The 20,571-nt window shown below is 36.8% G+C and overlaps 1 protein-coding gene across 2 annotated transcripts in view; it reads left to right on the top strand.

The window, feature by feature from the left end:
• The window catches only part of dpp10 (dipeptidyl-peptidase 10 (non-functional)), a 161,188-nt gene that overhangs the window by 132,290 nt on the left and 8,327 nt on the right, over positions 1–20,571 (top strand). For both annotated transcript variants that reach the window (XM_087804827.1, XM_087804826.1), the window contains exons 6-17: positions 569–621; positions 2,295–2,376; positions 7,533–7,653; positions 8,405–8,559; positions 10,999–11,096; positions 12,384–12,507; positions 13,828–13,866; positions 15,193–15,300; positions 15,383–15,474; positions 15,621–15,668; positions 17,046–17,167; positions 17,445–17,489. In XM_087804827.1, the coding sequence (XP_087660953.1) occupies positions 569–621; positions 2,295–2,376; positions 7,533–7,653; positions 8,405–8,559; positions 10,999–11,096; positions 12,384–12,507; positions 13,828–13,866; positions 15,193–15,300; positions 15,383–15,474; positions 15,621–15,668; positions 17,046–17,167; positions 17,445–17,489 (1,087 nt within the window). The remainder of the gene's footprint in view (positions 1–568; positions 622–2,294; positions 2,377–7,532; positions 7,654–8,404; positions 8,560–10,998; positions 11,097–12,383; positions 12,508–13,827; positions 13,867–15,192; positions 15,301–15,382; positions 15,475–15,620; positions 15,669–17,045; positions 17,168–17,444; positions 17,490–20,571) is intronic.

Here is a 20,571-nt window from a genome sequence, read left to right on the forward strand (position 1 = left end):
AATGGAAGTCTGTTACGGAGCGTTTGGAGGATGAAGTCGAGTTAATCTTCGCCATTGAGATGTAATAATTACTTTTAAATCTTTTTTTTCTGTGTGTGAAGTGACATCAGCGGTTCTACTATACTTCCAAGGCATGATGGGTAAAATGGGCTGCTGGAAAAGGCATTCCTGTGTCCCCTCATCAACGGCGATTACAGTTCTATTATCACGTCAGGCTCAGGCTTTCAGACGAGAGAAGCCAGACAGTTTGACACGCTCCGCTCCGTCACTTTGAACGCCGCCGTCGTCTCCGGGGTTCTCGGAGCAGAGGCGCGTGTCGGAGACGAGGCTTTCTCGTCCCCGGAGCTGTCACCCATGCAAATGGCATCGTCTCCAGATTGTATCAGGGAGAACAGCCAGCCCTCCCTTTTAGTTTGACGCTCCCTTTATTCATTTTTTTTTACCCTGCTTCCTTCTTTTCATTTTTCTGTCACAGTGTCAATTTTGTGTGTTGAAGCCGCTGCTCCTCTTGTTAATGTGTCAGACGTCGGTGGATTAATCTCTCCCGTCTGTCTTTACTTGCCTTCAGGTTTACCGGCACTCCTACATGGCGTCCTACAGTATCTACAACATTCACACTCGGTAAGTGTCACCTTCTGTCGTCGACGAGTCAGAGCTCGCCGAGACAACATTCAAAGGAGGATAGAAGGAAGAAAAGATTGCAAACATCAAAGATGAGCAGCTTTATCTTACTGGCATTAATGTTTCTTTTAAGAAGGAGTTATAAACTCAATCACACAAGGGACCCAAAATATTTCAGGACCCGATTTCTTATAGTTGTAATTTCATATTTAACCTACAGTGTCTAACCGGGATAAAATTCTTTACCTCGAGTCTCAATTTTACTGGTATCTGTATAATTGTTGCCATCTATAATCTTAATATTAGGGGTGTGGGAGAAAATGTATATATATTTATATTTTTTTCACATTTCTGTTTTGATGTTTTTATTTTTTTGGGGAGGGGAGATGAATTGTTTGTGAAATAAAACATTTCAATGTTTTTTTTTTATCTACAATAAAAATGTAAATATTCATACTGTTTCTTCATTTTGGTGTTGAAAATACATTTCCTGCCACTAGATGGCCGTAGTCATCACGTCCTCCGCAAGCAATGGAACAATGAAATCCATCCCAGCATGATCCCGAGGATGACTCAGGACAAGAGGATACAGTCAACTTCAGCGGCTTTTGAAGCTGATGTTTGGACAAATTTTGACTTTCAGCTCTATTCAGTGTGACCAAAAAGAGTGAAACAATCAAAAGATGTCACAAAAATTCAGTGTCCCCTAAAATTTCTAAAAATTGGGTATTGTAAAATATTGTATCGAATCGTATCGGGAGCTGAATATATCGTGTTTAATCCTTTATTGAACTGAATACATCGTATCGTCAGCTGAATGTATCGAATCGGGTTGTATCGTTAGATTAATATATCGAATATAACTGTATCGTAAGATTAATATATCGAATATAACTGTATCGGGAGCTGAATAATATACAGAATATAACTGTATCATGAGCGGAATATATCGTATCGAATCATATCGTGAGATTAATATATTGAATATAACTGTATCATGAGCTGAATATATCTTATCGAATCATATCGTGAGATTAATATATTGAATATAACTGTATCATGAGCTGAATATATCTTATCGAACCATATCGTGAGATTAATTTATCGAATATAACTGTGTTGAGAGCCGAATATATTAACTATAACTGTATCATTATCTAAATATATAGTATCAGATCTTATTGTGAGCTGAATATATCGTATCGAATCTTATTGTGAGATTAATATATCGAATATAACTGTATCAGTGAGCTGAATATATTGAATGTAACTGTATCATTATCTTAATATTTCGTATCGAATCATATCGTGAGATTAATATATCAATATAATGTATTGTGTGCTGAAAATATCTAATATAACTGTATAATGAGCTGCATATATCAGATATAACCGTATCATGATCTGAAAATATTGTATTGTGAGCTACATAGACAGTATTGTGAGCCGAATATATCGTATTGAATCGTATCGTGATATTAATATATCGTATCAAATTGTGAGATTAATGTCTTGCTACAGCTCTACTTTATGAGTCAACATAGCAACATTAATTTACTTTTTAAAAAAAACATCCGTTGGGCCACATATTTTGATACACATTGCTTAAGGTGTTTCTACCTTTGCATCATAACCGAGTGCCTTTCTAAATGTATTTCCTGCTGTGTGTCCAGGGAGGTGTGGGAGCTGGACCCCCCGGAGGTGGAGAACTCCGTCCTCCAGTACGCTGCCTGGGGCGTTCAAGGACAGCAGCTGGTGAGACACCAACGCTTTAATGAGTCAAGAGATGAAATCATTGAGAGATCAATTTATGATGATCTGTAATTAATTGACCCAATTGATCTATTTTTTAATGCCATCTAAAAATGGGTGAGAAAAAGTCCTCCACTTGAGTTTTTTTAAATTTAATTCATGTTTAAGTCGGATCAAAAATGTTGATTTTTTTCATAAATGTATTTATTGTTTCGAGTTTTATATTAAATAGATGCAGTTCTATTCATTGACATTATGCCTATTTATTTGTCCAGGTTTTTACTGCAACCTTTAATTCAATAATTTATAATTATTAAGTTTAATAATTAGAAAATAAAAATAAAATGTCAGATCTGTATTAATTTTTTTAAGATAACATATGAAACAAAAAAAATATTCTTTCCTTATCATTATTTAGACTAATTAATGTCCATTTTTAGGATGTTACTCCACCGAAAAATCAAGTACAAAAAGACCAACAGAAAAAAAAACAGAATAAACAAAAATAAACTAGTAGCAACTGAAACATTAAAGTTAGAGATCAAAAATTACATTGAATCGATTAAAGCACTAATGATAACTTTAATTAGATAATCAAAATTAATCTCATATCTGGACACCCGTACCTTTAATTTGTGTTAATTCAATAGTTGTGTTGGTTTAATAGTAATCGAGTAATTCCACAAAACCATTGACACTTACATTGAAAAAGTAAGTCGACTAAACCTAAACTAAAGAGGTCAAAATGGTCAAGATCATTATCCGCACAAAATGTAAATTTTGAAAACTACGAATTGTACAATAAGATCATCTTTTTACTCCAGAATGTGTGATTTATCTTAATCATCTCAGTGTTTGTTGTCCTTGATCAAATTCCCTTCCACTAACATCATTACTCTCTTATCTTATCTTAAACACTGCTATTGTAAATGTCAAAATATAAAAATGAACATTAATCTACTTTGTTTTATGAGCCAAGCATCTACTCGGCACCACAAAATGACTTAGCATCCCGTAATTTGGCCACCGGGGCTTTGAATTGGACACTTTTGATTTAAATCATTGGTGCTTCACTGTCTTTGCAACCAGTCACAACAAATTTAAATTAATTTCCAGGACAAATGTTTTGTAGAATGACTTGCACATCCCTGTTAGACACATTTGCTACTTTTGATTCTATTTATTTCTGAATATATTTTGTTTTGCACTTTTATCTTTAATTCTGTTTCCATATGTTTTGAATGTGTAATATTTTTCATGGCAACACATTGTATTACTTCGATGTTCAGAGCTGTTCCTCCTTACCTTATCCTTTCCCTGATGTGCAGTCCACTGTGTTGACAATGAACCCATCTAAAGCCGAGCGAAGCTTCTTTGTCCGCACTGGCACATTAAAGCATGAAGTGCCGGCACATAAATCAAATCCTCTTCCATTAGGAAGCCATTATGACAGGAAGTCGGCGGCGGCAGATAAATGTGAAGGATTTCTGGCTGTGAAGAGGCAGAAACAGCATCATTAGCCAGAGTAGCGACTTCTCACACACAATGACTTGATGTTTGCTTCAAAGTAGAAGTGAAGTATGTTGCTGTGATAGTGCGTTCTTATATTACGTTCACGTCAAGAGCTCTGTTACATTATTTCCAAGGTTCCTCAAGATGGAAATCTCAATAATCTTTTAAGTAGTTGAAGCTGTGGCAATATTCTTGACTGCCAGTTCTCTCTCAGCAGACTCATTTCTACAAATTCAAACAATCCAAAGCTGGTACTGACAGATGGGTGGGTGGCATTAAGGATGGATGATGGATGGACGGATGAATAAATGGATGGTCGATGGATAAATAAATTGATGTATCAGTGACTGATTCATTGTTGAATAGGTGAATCAATGGATGGACTGCTGGACAGATGGATGGATGACAGATGTATGGATAGATGGTTGGTTAAATAAATAGATGGATTGATCATGAATTGATCATGGATTGATGGATGAATAAATAGATGGATGTTTGGATTAATAAATGGATGGATAATTAGTTTGTTGAATTAATGGATGAAGTGATAGATGGGTGGCTTGTTGGATTATACATGGAAGAATTGATGGATGGGTAAATAAATTAATGGATGTTTGGCAAAATAAAGGGTGGATTGATGGATGTAAGGATAAATAAATGGATGGATGGATGAATAACATGTGGATGTATGGAGGAAAAGATAGATGGATTGATTGATGGAAGGATGAATAAATTGATGGACTGCTGGATGTCTGGATCATGTATTTATGGATGGATGGATAAATAAATGGATGGATGTTTGGCAAAACAAAAGAAGGATGGATTGATAGATGGATGAATCACATCTTGACGTATGGATGAAGAAATAGATGGACTGCTGGATGGATGTATCATGGATTTATGGATGGATGGTTGGATAAATAAATAAATGGATCAAAGATTGATGGATGGATGGTTGGACGAATAAATGGATGGATCAGAGATGAATGGATGTATTGTTGGTTGAATAAATGTATAATTTATACTGGGTAAATAAGCATTTGTGCTTATGAGGATGGCAGAAAGCTGCAGTTCACTGAGTGTCCACTTGAGGCTGGTAGTAGATGGGAAGTCCTGTACACTCGATCATAATCAGTGAACTTCGCCTCTTGACCAGAGTCTGCATTTTCAAGATGGCCGCCACCCCAGAGTAGCTTCAAAACCTCAGTTCTGTAACAGAAGTAAGTAAGTAAGTAAGAAATGTATATTTATATTGCGATTTTCCAGACTAGTTCACAAAGCGCTTAAACAATCAAAACAATACTCAATAAAATATATACTTTATAGGTCAAAATAATACTGAGAACAACACAGGAGTCTCAGAGAATCAAGGAAAAGCCTGAACAAATAAAAATGTCTTAAGATGTTTCTTGAAGGAGTCAGTAGATCATCAAACACAAAGATCGTTCCAAAGCTTAGGAGCAACAGTCTGGAAGGATTTCTCTCCTCTTGTCCTGAAGCGTGTTCAGGAAACATCAGTAGATTCTGACCACAGACCTCAGAGCCCGAGCTGGGGTGTAAGGCTGGATCAGATCACTGATGGAAGGTCTGACCATGAATAGATCTGAAAGTAAGAACCAGAATTTTAAAAGTCTCAGTGGTTCACATCATACACTGTCCATTATAAGACTTGAAATTAAAAACAACAGATGCGCTAATGGCTATTTTTTTAACAATGAGAAATAAGTACTTGATATTAGGGAACACATGTTAATTGTATTTATTTGTATATTAGTTCCAGTCAGCCTATTCTACCCAAGTTCACTAATCAATGTTTTATTTGTGTCAAATACACTATACCTAGACTTAGGACCAAGGGAAGTGATTGAATAACTAAGAATGTTGTTAAAAAGAAAAGAACAAGAGCTTAATGAAAACCGACAGGTCCGTGGCTCCGCCCTGACCCGAAGCCCTTGAGCAAAGACATCTAAGCTGTTCTTCATCAGTGTGGACGCGTGGCCGTGATGGGACGCTGCGTAGTTTGGGCTCCCACAACGTTCACTTTTGTCGCTCCTGACCTTTTCGTTGGGAGCAGCCAATTTCTGCTCACCTCAGCTTGAACTGAAACTGGAGCGAAAGCAGTAATTGAATCTGAAATTGCAGCAAATGTCAGTGGAAGGAAGTGGAGATTCAATCATGTTGCTGCCTTGACGACCATGTTTGAGGTCTAGATATGTTGCAACATGACATTTTTTGGGGGGGGTTCAGTATCGGAAACTGGTAGATAAATATAACGAACATACCAGTTTCATTACAAAAGTTCAGCATCACCTGAAACACAGACAAACAAGTACAAATAAAACTGGACTTTCAACTAGAATAAACTGTAAACAATCCAAATGATTTCCATATTTCTTCACTCATACGATATCAAACGCTGGAGTCCACATCTTTGGTAATGAGCTGTTTTTCAAACGGAACGTTCTGTCTGCAGATGGTGCATTTGTCGTACGTCGGCTGCTACTGTAAATAATTGTTTCTCCGGAGCGTTGAGCGCATCCCGCCTTCTGGACTGATGATGATGATGATGATGATGATGATGATATCTTGATGGCCCGCAGCCAGACAGCAGAAGGCCGAGTAGAGAGCAGAGAGAAACCATTTGCCTCACTGTTTCTTGACAAGTGATCACACGGCTCAGGCTGGAGCTGGTCGAATGCATCGGTCGACAGTTTTTAAACATCAGTAACTACCATGTTGTTTGGTCTGTGGATGAACATGCTCAAATCCGTCTATGGATGATAAATGAATGGACTGTTTGAGAGGAAGATGGATAGATTGATGATTATTTAGATAAATGAATGGTTCAGGGGTTGGAATTAATAGATGTGTGGGTGGCTAGAAGGATGGATGATGGATGAGTGGATGAATAAATGGATGGTCAGGTGTGTAGGTGGATAAATACAGTGGATGGATGGATCATAGAAGGATTAATTGATGGATGGATTTAAACATGGATGGACTGCTGTGTGGATGGATGAGTGATTATGGATGGTTGGATGAATAAATGAATGGGTGGTTTGATGATAAATGGATGGGTTTATGGATGGAACACGGATTGATAGATGGATTTATAAATTGATTGGTTGACGGAGGAATGAATAGATGGATGTTTAGATGAAAAAATTAATGTATTGGATGAATGGATGGATGGATACATGGATGGATTGATAGATAAATACATTGATGAACTAATGGATTGATCTGTGAATAATGGATGGATGGTAGGATCGATGTGTGGATGGATGGATGGATGGATGGATGGATGGATGGATGGATGGATGGATGGATGGATGGATGGATGGATGGATGGATGGATGGATGGATGGATGGATGGATGGATGGATGGATGGATGGATGGATGGATGGATGGATGGATGGATGGATGGATGGATGGATGGATGGATTGGTTGAGTGATAAATAAATTGATGTTTGGATTAATAATAATAACTTTGTTATGATAAGACACTTTAAATAAAATTGAATTGAATTGAATTAATAACTGTATCGATTGATGGCTAAATGGTTGAATTAATCAATGAAATAGATGGAATAAAAGGACCAATTGACACTTGTCAGAGTCATTGTCTCTGCTCGATCTCCTCAGATCTACATCTTTGAGAACAACATCTACTACCAGTCGGACGTGAAGAGCAACTCTCTCAGACTGACCTCGTCGGGGAAAGAAGGCGTCGTATTCAATGGCATCGCAGACTGGCTTTATGAAGGTAATTCAATGGAATTCAATCACATAGTATTATGTAATACTTTTCTTATTCAACTCTTATCTCATCACCTCAACCTTCTTGATATCTGCTTCTGCTTCCCTTAAATCTTTTTTAAACTACTTTTTGTTTATTTGCTGTCGTTTTTATCTAAATTTACTATAATATTATAAACTATATCAATAGTTTTTAAATACTTAATTTACTTATTGAGTTATTGCAATTGTGAAATGATCTCTTTAAATTGTTTCTTTGTTTCTCGTAAGCAAATAAATAAATAAAACAAAGCCATTCTTTCGATTTTTCACATGAACCATTTGGGGAATGTTAGCGGAAGGCTTTCGTTCAAACGCCTCAGGGACACCATTACTCTTCCTGACTTTGTTCTGCTGCTGAGACAAAGTGTCTCATTAAATACTTTTCTCTGATGACATATTCCTCATGTTAGTCCTGCTGAATGTGGAGACATGTCTGATGTGCTTTAAGTAAACAAACGTTCCTTGATCAGGACAGGAAACTGTGAGTGAAACCTGATTAAAAAAATGCTTTGGTCTCATTACAATTACTACAACTGCTACATTAAAACCAAAATGTTTATTTACTGCATCATATTTTAAATTTAAAAAACAGAAATAGATTAAAAGGGCTTAGAAAATTAGGACAAAGACAAAATAAGTTTATATTATTGGTTTAAGAATATAACTAGTGAATGGAAATTGTATTTTATTAATTCTGCAAATTTTTTTCTTCTCAGAGGAGATTCTTCAGACCCACATCGCCCACTGGTGGTCACCTGATGGCGAGCGGTTAGCATTCCTGGTCCTCAACGACAGTCTGGTACCAAACATGGCTTTACCCCGATTTACCGGAACCACGTACCCAAGAGGAAGACTTTACCCTTACCCAAAAGTAAGTGAAAAAAAATTATACTTTCGTTAAAAAGAAAGTATATAAAAGTGGAAAAAATAGGAAAACTATTTGAATTAACATTAGTGATGCTAGAGCAAGATCTTTGTCACAAACGTTAAGGTTCAGTAAATGTTATTTGGACTTTAGAATAGCTGGAAAATAGTCATAGACTGCCTCCAAATTCAACCCCCTTACGCCTTACCCCTTGGTCTAACCCAGGGGTGCTCACACTTTTTCGGTTCGCGAGCTACTTTTCTAATGATCAAGTTCAAAAGATCTACCTTGATCAAATTTGCTCAATGTAAGTAAGAACATACTGACTACATGATTTGCACGGAATGAAAGTAAATGCACTGATAATCAGTCATGATGGAATGATGTGTGGATTTAATCATCTTCATAGAAATGCTGACTTACATAAATAACTAGAGTCAGTCAGCGAGGAGCATATTTCCTCATAAGAAGATACTTTTCCTCTGAGAGTAACTTGAGTAATGTCCATAAGACCTTGTCTAAAGCTCAGTGTCAGCCTGTTTTAAATCTCATCCTCCACTGCAGACAAGTTCAGACTTGTATGTACTAAGAATTGCATTGATTTCCTACTAAAAATGGTCATTCATTCGAACCCAAATGGTGCACAAAAATATTCATGTGTAAGAATCTGTGCTTGACATGAATTCAAGCCCTTTTCCTTTGTTCATCAAAATCAACAAAGAATTCAGACGGGTTCATCCCTTTCCATGCCTCCATTTCAATATGTCATCATATTTAAATGAAGCACAAGACTAAAATTTCTCCATTTCTGTGTTCATGGAAAAACAAAAACAAATGAAAGCATGAATTCAAACTAACAGTTTATATTTGTTAATTTTAAACATGTCTGATATTAATCACACAAGTGGATTATTAAATTTTTAAAACATCTTCAGATGAAGTTTAACGAGAATAAAACTGTTAACCAGTAACTTCACATCATCATCGCTTTGTCTGATCGTCTCTGACGTCATTAGAATGTGTGTCTCACCTGCACCTGTTTAACGTGTTTGTGTTTCAGCGTATTCTTATTACATTCGTGAGATAAAGGTAATTTACAAATAGTCATCATGTGATGGTGTATTAATACAAGTGTGTTTTAAGGACGCGATCACAAAATGAAAACCAGCATTTTTTGCTTTCATTGGAACCTGCAGCTTAACTTTGATGGAACTGACGTCATGTTTCTGTGACTCCCGTAGAGAAGAACATGAAGCGATCAAACGCGCATTCTTTTGTTCGTTATATATATATATTTTTTAAAACAAGCTTATAATTCTATATCGTTTTTCTGAATTGCGTAAAATGACTATCGCACGTTTTGCTCTTTTTATTCTCGATTCATATGAACTTTGCCGTGTGTTCAGTGGAAGAGGCGGGAGCTCTGATTGGCTGCTGTGCATGTCAATCAAACTGTCAACCAATCGGCGCAATAACCATTACTATTTTCTAATATCATATTTTACTAAATCACACCATCTACTCGCAAAAGCTTCGCGATTGACCGGTAGATCGCGATCGACGCATTGCCCACCACTGGTCTAACCCATACAAAACTCTGCAGCGAGAATTCTAGCTGCTCTAGTAGGAGAACTTGCATTCCCCGATCCTCTAAAACTCTGCATTGGCTGCCAGTTTCTTAAAGCATCCTTTTTTTAAATTCTGGTTCTTATTTTACTTGCTCAGGCTGTTGCTCCTAAGCTTTGGAACGATCTTCATCTCCCTCTGTGTTTGATGATCTACTGACTCCTTCAAGAAATATATCAAGACATTTTTATTTGTGCTTTTTCCTAATTTTCTAGGACTCCTGTGTCTGTTTTATGTTGTCTTGGCTTTTTAGAGTTTTTAAATTTGAATGTACTTTTAACTGTGTATTGCTTTCGATTGTTCAAGCACTTTGTGACCCTGGTCTAGAAAGGCACTTTACAAATAACAGTTACTAACTTACTTACTTACCATGGAGTCTCAAGGGCTAAAACTATTCCACTAAGAATTGGGACGATCCAATCCAATCTAAATCAGACAAAAGTAAACTGAAACACGGACAATGTTGTTGCCTTCTGTGATCTCAAATCGACAAGGATGAACAGAGTAACTTAAGTTTTGTTGGACTCTATGATTTAAAGGTACTGAAAAGTATCAGACTTTAAATGACGTTTCAGTTTAAAACTCACTGTTTCATAACCAGAGCAAGATCCAAGCAGCAGCTTCTTTAGTTGAGTGACTTGCAGTACGCTGTGGCTTCTCTCACCCACCTGGGGCTCAAACTAGAGCAGCTTGTGTTTCCCAAAGCAAGCTTTGAGTTCTGAGGAATAACATGTACCTTCTGTGCCATGGGAGGAAAAAAAGGTTTATGGGTGATTATATCATATGTATCTACATTCTTTTCAAATGTTTACCGTCTAGGCCGGTCAGCCAAACCCGGTGGTGAAGCTCTATGTGGTGAATCTGTACGGCCCGACTCACACGCTCGAGCTGATGCCCCCGGAAAGCCTGAAACTACGGTAAGAGCATCAGAAGTTTCAACATTATAGCATCTTCTTTTTATATTTTGGACTTTTAGGGTATGTTGTCCAGAGCTGGCCTCACACTTGAGACTTGCACAAACCAAGCATGAGGTCAAAGGGATCATCTTTAGACACAGTAGTCTTGAGCATTGGTCATCCCTAAATAGAACCAGCAGACGCTTCCTTGAGATAACCGAAGCTTCTGGGGGCCGAAAACTAATGTGTTTGTGGTATCCCTTGTGTTGCCTATGGGTCAAGGAGAACAACCTCCACCACTGCATATGTATTCAGGGAAGCCAGGGAGGTCGAATGAACTTGACCCAGAGACAACATAAGGGTTGAAAATTGACCGTTGGATCCAGAGAATCCAAAGAACCACAAGCCTAGTACCATCCCGCGTGGTGGCAGGACAAGACCAATCCACTAAGTACAGAGCTACCTGGATGGCTTCTCACCTCAGAAAGGGATACCCATTGTTCCAGATCTGAAAACTTTATGGCCAGTGACGTCAGAAGGAAACTGGAACTTTGTAAAAACAATTTATCTTGGTGAAGTGGAAAAAGCAAAGAACTAAGGCTGCCATTTGGGCGCCAATGAAAGTGCCCATGAAAGACCCCAAATGCATTCATCTTGCCAGGATCATGTGAGAAGTGATTCATGCACGGGGACGGCTCATTTGTGATATGTCAAATGCAACATTGGGTGGAAAATCGAGGTATAAATGACTTGAATCCATCTGGGATTTAGGCTGTCAAAGTGAGTCACTCGAAGTCCTAGCTGGATGCATCTGTATACTCTCCCATTGGGGGTCTTCTGGGAGGACCTCAGAGGTAGAGCAGCTGCTCCTCTACATCAAAACACCTCCTGGATAGAAGTAGTGTCATGATAATGTCCTACTGGAAAGAGGCCGTTGAAAGTCTAGACATTTAAAAGAGTCTCGTAACCCACTTTGCATCTTGAGTCAGTGTCCCTATGGGATGCATGACCTCCTATAAAGCTGTCATCCTGCAGGCAACAACATCTGCCATTCGACCACCATCCCACTTGTCCCAAATACTGGACCTACAGGAAGTCCTCATTCCGAAAGCACACTTAATGGAACTTCATTTAATTAAATGAAACTTTAACTAGTCTTCTTTCATGATATGATGCCATATAATAGGTATCCATGGTTACAGAGTTCTGAGGGAACAATCTGAGTGTCATTGAAATGCATTGATACGTTGAAAACATGAAGACGGAAGCCAAGATGTTCCGCAATCATCTCATAATGACGCCCCACAGAGAACATTACGTGACCATGGTGAAGTGGATCAGCAAGACAAGGGCGGCGGTGCGCTGGTTGAACCGGGCCCAGAACATTTCCATCCTGACCGTGTGCGACACCACGACGGGAGCCTGCGTGACCGTGAGTGAACTTACCGTTACATCAAAGTCGAAGGCTCTATCATTCGTCAGAGACTTGGAGTAGATTTTCTGCTTCTCTTTGTAGACAGAAGCCAGTTGAGTTGGTAACGATGTCTATAAATCTATATTCAATTGTTTTTCACACTAGAGACCTTTGATTTCCATTTTTTTGCAAATATAAAAAAGAAAAACACCAAAAAAAAACTTGCAGTATATGCAAAAAAAAAGTTAAAATGTATCTGAATAGTATATAAATAAAATAATTATTGGAAATGGAAAACACGTTACAGTAATATCTACATGAGTTTCTTAAAGATCGCTTTATTAAACAATTACTTTCATACAATTAACACCAAATATTATCACATTTTTAACATTAAACAAATCATTTTATATTGTCAAAATAAACCCTTGAAAAAAATGTGTTATTTGTATTTAAATATCAAATGATAAATCTATAAACCTGGGCGAGACTATTGGCGTCTTCACTCCATGGTGGTTCCCTGGAGTAAATTTTAACTTTTGAATTTTCTAAAAAAAATACACAAATAAAGAATAAACCAGACTTAAAAGAAAAACTTAAAGCTTCCATTTTTAGGCAATTTTCAACCTTTACTGATAAAAATGAAAATGAATGTCCGAAAGAACAGACGCACTTTGTTGTTCTCCAGCCAAGTTATGAAAGGTAACTTGAGAGTGTGTCCCCTAGTACTGACTGGACACCGCCACAAAGGTACTAAAGATTCCACCTACTTCAATCCATATACCTTTACAGGGTCATGTTTAATACATGCAAAAGTATGAATAATACCATATTTACTCTGCATTTGTATAAAACAAGCATTTGTTAATGCGGCACGTTGCAACGGAGGCTTCACGACATTACAGTATTGTGGCTTTAACAGAATAGAACAGCCAATATTCAGCATCATCTTCTTTAAACAGCTAATTCAACTTCTCAATTTAAGAAATGTTTCATGAATTCCAAACCGGGAAATTCAGCTTACCCAACTACTAGAAATTTCCTTATGAGTCTGGACTATACGTTATAAAAATGCTAACACAGGTGATTAATATTGAATTGAACCGAGTACTTCCTGTGTTGGATTTCTCAAACATTTCACCTTCACACACCTGGCTCGCACTGACATCTCTAGGTTAGAGATGAGGCGAGTGTTTCTCAGCTTCCTCCTACGAGCTCCAGTAACCTGCCATTCTTTTCCCCCATCAGCAGGAAAAAAAACATACACTTTTGAACTCGTCATGATGTGTTTGTTTTTTTTTGCTTCTCACTTCTTTTTTTTTGCTTTGACTTTTCCAGAGACACGAGGAAAGTTCCGAGCTGTGGCTCTCTAAGCAGGTAAAGCTCTTAGAGATCATGTTCTGTGGCATCATCTCAGATGTAAAACTCCAGGTTTCGCTCGCTGTCTTGAGGGGAAAAAATATGTTTATTGACTCAAACTCTGCAGCCGATGATGCAAGCAGCTGTAAGAGACTTTCACGCAGACGTTCAGGTGCTGGTCCAGACACACACTGAATGAAATGGGTTTAGTTTATAACCCAATTTAAGGTTCAGTCTTCATCAGGAAGAACGGGTTGAGATACAGTTCATTTGGTGCAATAAAAAAAAAGGTCAACAGTTATCATACATTTATGATTATAATATTAGGTTGTTTTTTTATCCCAATTTTTTTTCTCTTAAAAGAGATTTGATTGGACTGATCAGATGCTACGTAAGTTTTAAGGTCAATTCTGGTCCTGTGGTGATAAATATAATAAAACAAATAATTAATTAATAAAGAAAATCGCATAAAATGCTATTTCATTTGTTTGTAGAATAACTTTGGCTACACCAGAGAATACACAACTACTACACAAACAAATAGCAACAAAAAAATGTTTTAAGTATAAAAAATGGACCTAACGTATCTTATTATTTTATTCAGGGTGTCAAATTAATTTTGATTAATTAATTAGAATTAAAGTGATTAATGGCGTAGCTCAAAGTTTTAAATTTGTAACTGTACCATCTCTGTAAGTTTACTTTGTGATTACTTCTTATGCATGATTGGATCATAATATAAAGTGTGTGTTTTCTGGTAAGATAAAATAAAAGATTAATTTATTATAGATCAAAATTAGTTCATCTTTTTTTTTTGTTCATCGTAAATTGCGTCACGTAACTTAACTTAAAAACATTTAAACTGACTAAAATACTAATTTTATTTGTCGAAAACAAGAACAAAAAAACTAAAAATTCAACAAGCTCCATTACTTGTCGTAAATTCATCGTCATGGAAACAAATTGAAATATCCAATAACACAGTCCCTCTGAAGTAGACCCTCGTGAGCGTTATCACACGAGCGACATGGCGGCTCAAGAAGACCGTGTTTCAAGTGGACGAGCAAAAACACATCAACGTTATTGTGTCGCTCTCGACCGGATAATATTAATTGTACTTCAAACACGGCAGCAAATACAGCATCAGAATGATGTTATGCTGAGAAAATACTTTGATCTGGTTGGATTAGCAGAGTCTTCCTGTGTATTGATGGAAAGTTTGATAGTAATTAAGTTGAAAATGCGGTTTCTTTCTTCTGTCTTTGTTTGTTTTTGACAAAAAAATAAATAAAAGTTTGTTATTTCTTCTCCTCAGTAATAAAGTTTGTGTCTGTGTTTGGGCAGAACCAAGAGCCTGTTTTCTCTCAAGACGGCAGCAGGTTCTTCCTGACGGTTCCGGTCAAACAAGGGGGACGAGGAGAATTCCATCACATCGCCATGTTCACGACGCAGGTGAGAGAGAACGTTGTTGACTCGTCCGAGTCCATCCACGGATATAATATTGTTTTCATGTCTCGTTTGGTTTTGATTGCAGTTCAGAGCCGATCAGAACGAGGTCCGACATCTGACGTCGGGGAACTGGGAGGTGACAAAGATCGTGGCTTTCGATGAAAACGCAGAGATTCTGTGAGTGTGTGACGCTGATTTTCCAGTGTTTTTTTTGTTTTTTCCAATCACATCCACCCAGGGGAGATGAAGACACAACATTTGCATTTAGATATATTTGGAAACTGAATGAACTGATTTTATCGTTTTGGTTTTTTTTCCTTTAGTTATTTCCTCAGCACCGAGGGATCGCCGCGGCGACGGCAGCTCTACAGGTTTGTGTTATTTACAGAACCTTTTGTTTTTACAGTAAATGCAAATGGGAAATATGCAAAAATGTATTGAAAAATAGAACATTAATCCTCCTAAAAAAGACTTGACATCCAAAATGTTTAGAATAAGATTATAATTCAGAATGTATTATTATTATTATTATTTAAATATGATTATTAAGGCTGGATTATCTGTTACTCTCTAAATATTAATAGAACAAATACTAATTTAAAAATGCATTTTATGAAAGAGTTCTGTCAAATATCTGCTATATTGTGAAACTATAACCCCCCAAAAAATAGAAATAACAAATAATATCATAAAAAAGAATGGATAAATATTAGTTAAATTAGAACATGTTGTATTGTTTATTCAAAAATAGATATTTACAATAATATTGGATAAAGACAAACAATTGTTTTGTGTGTGTTACATTTTTGTAAGCGGATATTTGTTTGTTTTTGGCTTTTTAAAATAAATTCTCATGAATTGTTTCCAGATAAGTTGTAAATAGACTAAATTAGAGGTGCTAAGAATTTTCTCTGGTGATCCAGATCAACGTCTGGATACAGGAAGTTTTAAACAGATTTTCTTTCACGACTTGTATGGCCTCTAAACGCTGCCACTCAAGCACCATACAATAATAATTGTCTCTTTGAAATCATTTACTATTCTGCTGATGTAATATGGGAAACTGAGGTTCCTTGGCAGAGGTATGCACCTTCTGAATGCCTTATGGTTGCAGTGGAAATGTTCTCCAGTATTTGTTTTAAGAAAACAAAAGGACGGAACCTGAATAAATAAATGAATTAAAAAAAATATTTTGAAATATGTTATTACTTGTACATACAAAATACAAATACAAAAAAAAAACCGTGACAAAACACTGTAGTTCGAATTAGGAGGCTTGATTGACTCTAGTACTAGTAGGTAGAAGTAAAAATACTTTTTCATGTTTTAATAATGATTTGGTTTGTACAAATTTTTACACGTAAATCCTCAAAATACATAGTATTTAAACACTTGGCAAAACTTAACATATATTGACTTGTATTATCTATATTTAACACAATTTAATCACGTATCTATAAAAATATGCAAAATATAAACAGACATATTACAATTTTATTATTATATACCCCGCATATACTAATTCAAATGCAATATAACCATTTTTCAAAAACACTTCTTTTTATCCCTTTTATCCACACATCCTCTTCCAGAAATATTATTTTGTACCTTATTTTAAACAGATTAACATGTTCAATATACTTTATTGATCTCCATAGAGAAATCTCACAGAGAAATTCAACATGTGGTGCGGTGGAAAAAGGTGAGACGATCACTATATTTGACTGTTTCACTTCTTTCCGTTCCAGTGTGAAAACGGTGGGTTTGTTCCCTCGTCGATGTCTAACGTGCGAGCTGAACAAAGCTCACTGCACGTACTTCGACGCCACGTTCAGCCCCACGAACCAGCACATCGTTCTCGACTGCAAAGGTGAGCGTCGTCTCTTTCAAACTCTCATTCAGACACGACGAATCGATCTGATAACGACGAGACGTTGCGTCAAACGGCAACTGAAAACGCTTGCTTCATCTTGCAGTTTCAAGTCTCTCCAGCGCGTTTACTTTTCTATCTCCTCGGCTGTCATGGAAAATCCTGTAGTTCGATGGTGAAAAGTGTTGATTTCCTCCCACAGTGGCAGCGCTCAGCTAACTTAACCCCTGAGCAAGACTTTGTATCACTCTGACAAGCTTGTTCTTCTTCCGCTCAGGTCCCGGAGCGCCGACCGTGATCTTGCACAGCCTCAATAACTCAAGTAAGTTGGGTTCACGGCAGCGACACTCCCGTGATGAGAGTCTTTATCTTTGTGTCCGAGTTGCCTGCTTGTTACCGAGCAAGACGACCCGGAGGAGGGGCGGGGGGTCTGCCCTGCTGCACGCCGCACAAAGAATCATAAATCCTGGGCCAGCAGAAGACGATAAAAGATTTTGGAAAAAAAAAAAGAAAAACTGTTGAGCTTTTGAAGCTTTTTGAATCCAATAACTGTCATGAACTTTAAATATGTATCTATGTAGTGCATTATTGATTATTGACTTACATTTACTTAAAGGGAAAGTTCACCAAAAATGTTAAATTTCACTCATTTTCTACCCTAATGTCAACTAAGGGTTGTGATTATTTTTTTAGTAATCCACATTTTTTGGAGTTACAGACAGAAATACATGTCCATGCTTATGTAGCTATTGAGGCTCACTTTTTCCATCCAAAATGTTTGTTCATTTTAATGTAGCGACTGGAGCTCAGTTGTCTCTGTCTTTATCTTCGTCCGAAAAGACACTTAAAAACATCCAAATACCTCCATACTGCACGTCTGTATTGTCCCTTTTGTATTGAAGCCTCCACATGATTAGTTTTTCTGAAATGTTTTCATTAAATCTAGTTTTTAAGCCTTTTTTTTGCAGAAGCTTCAGCTACAAACAAACTTAAAATATAGATTTGTTTACATTTTTACTGAACAATCACTCATGTCGAGTCTTCAACACAAGAGGGACGTTACAGACGAGCAGTATGGAGGTATTTTGATGTTTTTAAGTGTCTTTTCGGACAAAGATGAAGACGAAAACAACTGAGTTCCAGTCACTACATTAAAATGAACAAACATTTTTGTCTATAACTCTAAAAAAGATCCCAGCCCTAAGTCGACATAAGGGCGAGTAGAAAATGAGTGAAATATATATTTTGGAAATTGGAAACATTGTCTTTATAGGTTCAAAATCATGTTGTAACTTTGAAAAAAAGAAATTGAAAAAATTGATAAAAATGAACACAAGTATTTATCGTACTTTTCTAATCAGCCAGGTGAGTTAGGTCGTGATAGAGATAATTGATGAGTCGGATGTGACTATATTTTAGGGGAAATTTTTGATTTTGGTAAAAATCTTCATTTACTTGAACATTTTCTTAAGAAAACACTGAAATAAAAATATATATATTTGTTGCTTCACATTCAGTTACTAGTGTTTATGTCAGAACGGTTGACGATGTCTATCTTTCATCAAGATCCAAAGTTGAGGGTCAAAAAATTTAGAAATAAGGGAAAAAAATGTGATCAATAGAAATTATTCAAGTGTTGAATCACAACAAAGTTATCTCAAGACACTTTACAGTTTGAATAACACTACAAGAGAGAAGAGAAAAAAAAGACAGTGGCAAGGAAAAAATATCTTTCAACAGGCAGAAAACTCGAGTAGAACCAGAGTGTGGACGGCCAAAGAAGAGAGAAAGATTGATGACGAGAAACAAGAAAAATATATATTTGAATAAGTTTCAGGGTCAATGACCAGATCCATCTTGATTTATGAACTCTTTACTTCAGATTTTTATCCTCGTCTTCCGTCCGTCATGAATATCTGGTCGGGAACATTTGCCCTTGAAACGAGCGACTATTTAACCAGCTGCCCACGACCGTGAGCCACAAACAAACTCTGGTGAGAGCAGAGCAAACAAAGTCAGCTGCGAGTCATAATCAGCGAACGCGCTTTTGCTTCTATTTGCCGTGGATTTTTGGATAATCCGCCGTTATCTTTAGATTTATATTCATGGGAAATGTGGCGTCGTCCATCATGTATGATTGCGGGAGCGCACGTTCACCGACAAACAAACTGCATCTGTGCATGTGTGACTTTGTCTCTCCGCCCCCCCAAAGTTAACAGCTGCACAGCCCAAAAGCAAGCAATTTGCTCGGGGTTATTTGGATAGACCCTCCAACCACAGCTGGGAACTCTGAGACCCGGGCGGTTTCATAATGAGACAGCTATTGATTTTGGGTTTTTCTATTAGAACTGCTGGATGATTTCCATCTCGTGCTGCTTTTAAACTGGTCTGAATGGACGCAGAAATGGATAAATAAATGGAAGGCGGTCATTGTTGGTGAAATTGGTTCATGAAATAGAACTTTTGAGACGAAATGACACATTTGATTATGATTCTGTTTCTGTGCGGATCGTCAGCCGCCCGTCACGTTTCTTTTTTCCATTTTGGTTTGGTGCTTGGAAACTATTTTTCTTTGTATAACAGATTTATTTTATTGTTCATTTCAAGATTAAGTACTATTTGGACTATTAGGTGCAAAATTCTTTCATTGTATAAAAAAAATGATGCGAAAATGGGCCTTATAATCTGTTGTTCTGGTTGTATTTATTGACCTTGAACCAATTTTATGTTGTAGTCGGCGCTCAAAAATCTTTCAAAATGTTGGTAAAGTCAAGTGAGGCAGAGATTGACCAGAAGAAACAATAAACTGGTAGAATAAATAACAATTTAATAAATAACAAAAGTCAAATCAATACAAAACAGGGAATAAAACGAAACAAAAGTTTAAATCAGGGAACCTGGAAACAGATACAAAAATAAAAAATAAAATAAAAGCACTCAAATACAGAGGCAAAAAAGATAAAAGTACAAACAATTCTGAAACAGGAAGTTAGGTAATCCTCAAAAATCTTTCAAAATGTTGGTAATGTAAGGATCTGAATGAGGCAGAGACTGACTAGTGGAAACATTAAACAAATAGAATAAATAACAATTTAACAAATAACGAAAGTCCAATCCATATAATCCCAAATATACTAAACAAAGAGTCCAATATCTCTGACTGTCCAAAAAGCAAAGCGTCCACCGAACCAGGGAACAAAATGGGAAACAAAAGGTTAAATCAGGGATCCTAGAAACAGATTTTTTTTTTTTTTAATTACACACAGGTCAACACACTCGCTTAGAAATACATTACAAATTAAAACACTCAAATAGATGAAAGTACAAAAAAGTCAGAAACAGGATTATCAAAAGAGAGACTTGAGAGACTTTGATCTGGTCCACAGATCTTGACTTAGGTAGTT

The sequence above is a fragment of the Callionymus lyra genome, chromosome 12 (genome assembly GCF_982586985.1).
Source record: "Callionymus lyra chromosome 12, fCalLyr1.hap1.1, whole genome shotgun sequence".
Taxonomy (NCBI): domain Eukaryota; kingdom Metazoa; phylum Chordata; class Actinopteri; order Syngnathiformes; family Callionymidae; genus Callionymus; species Callionymus lyra.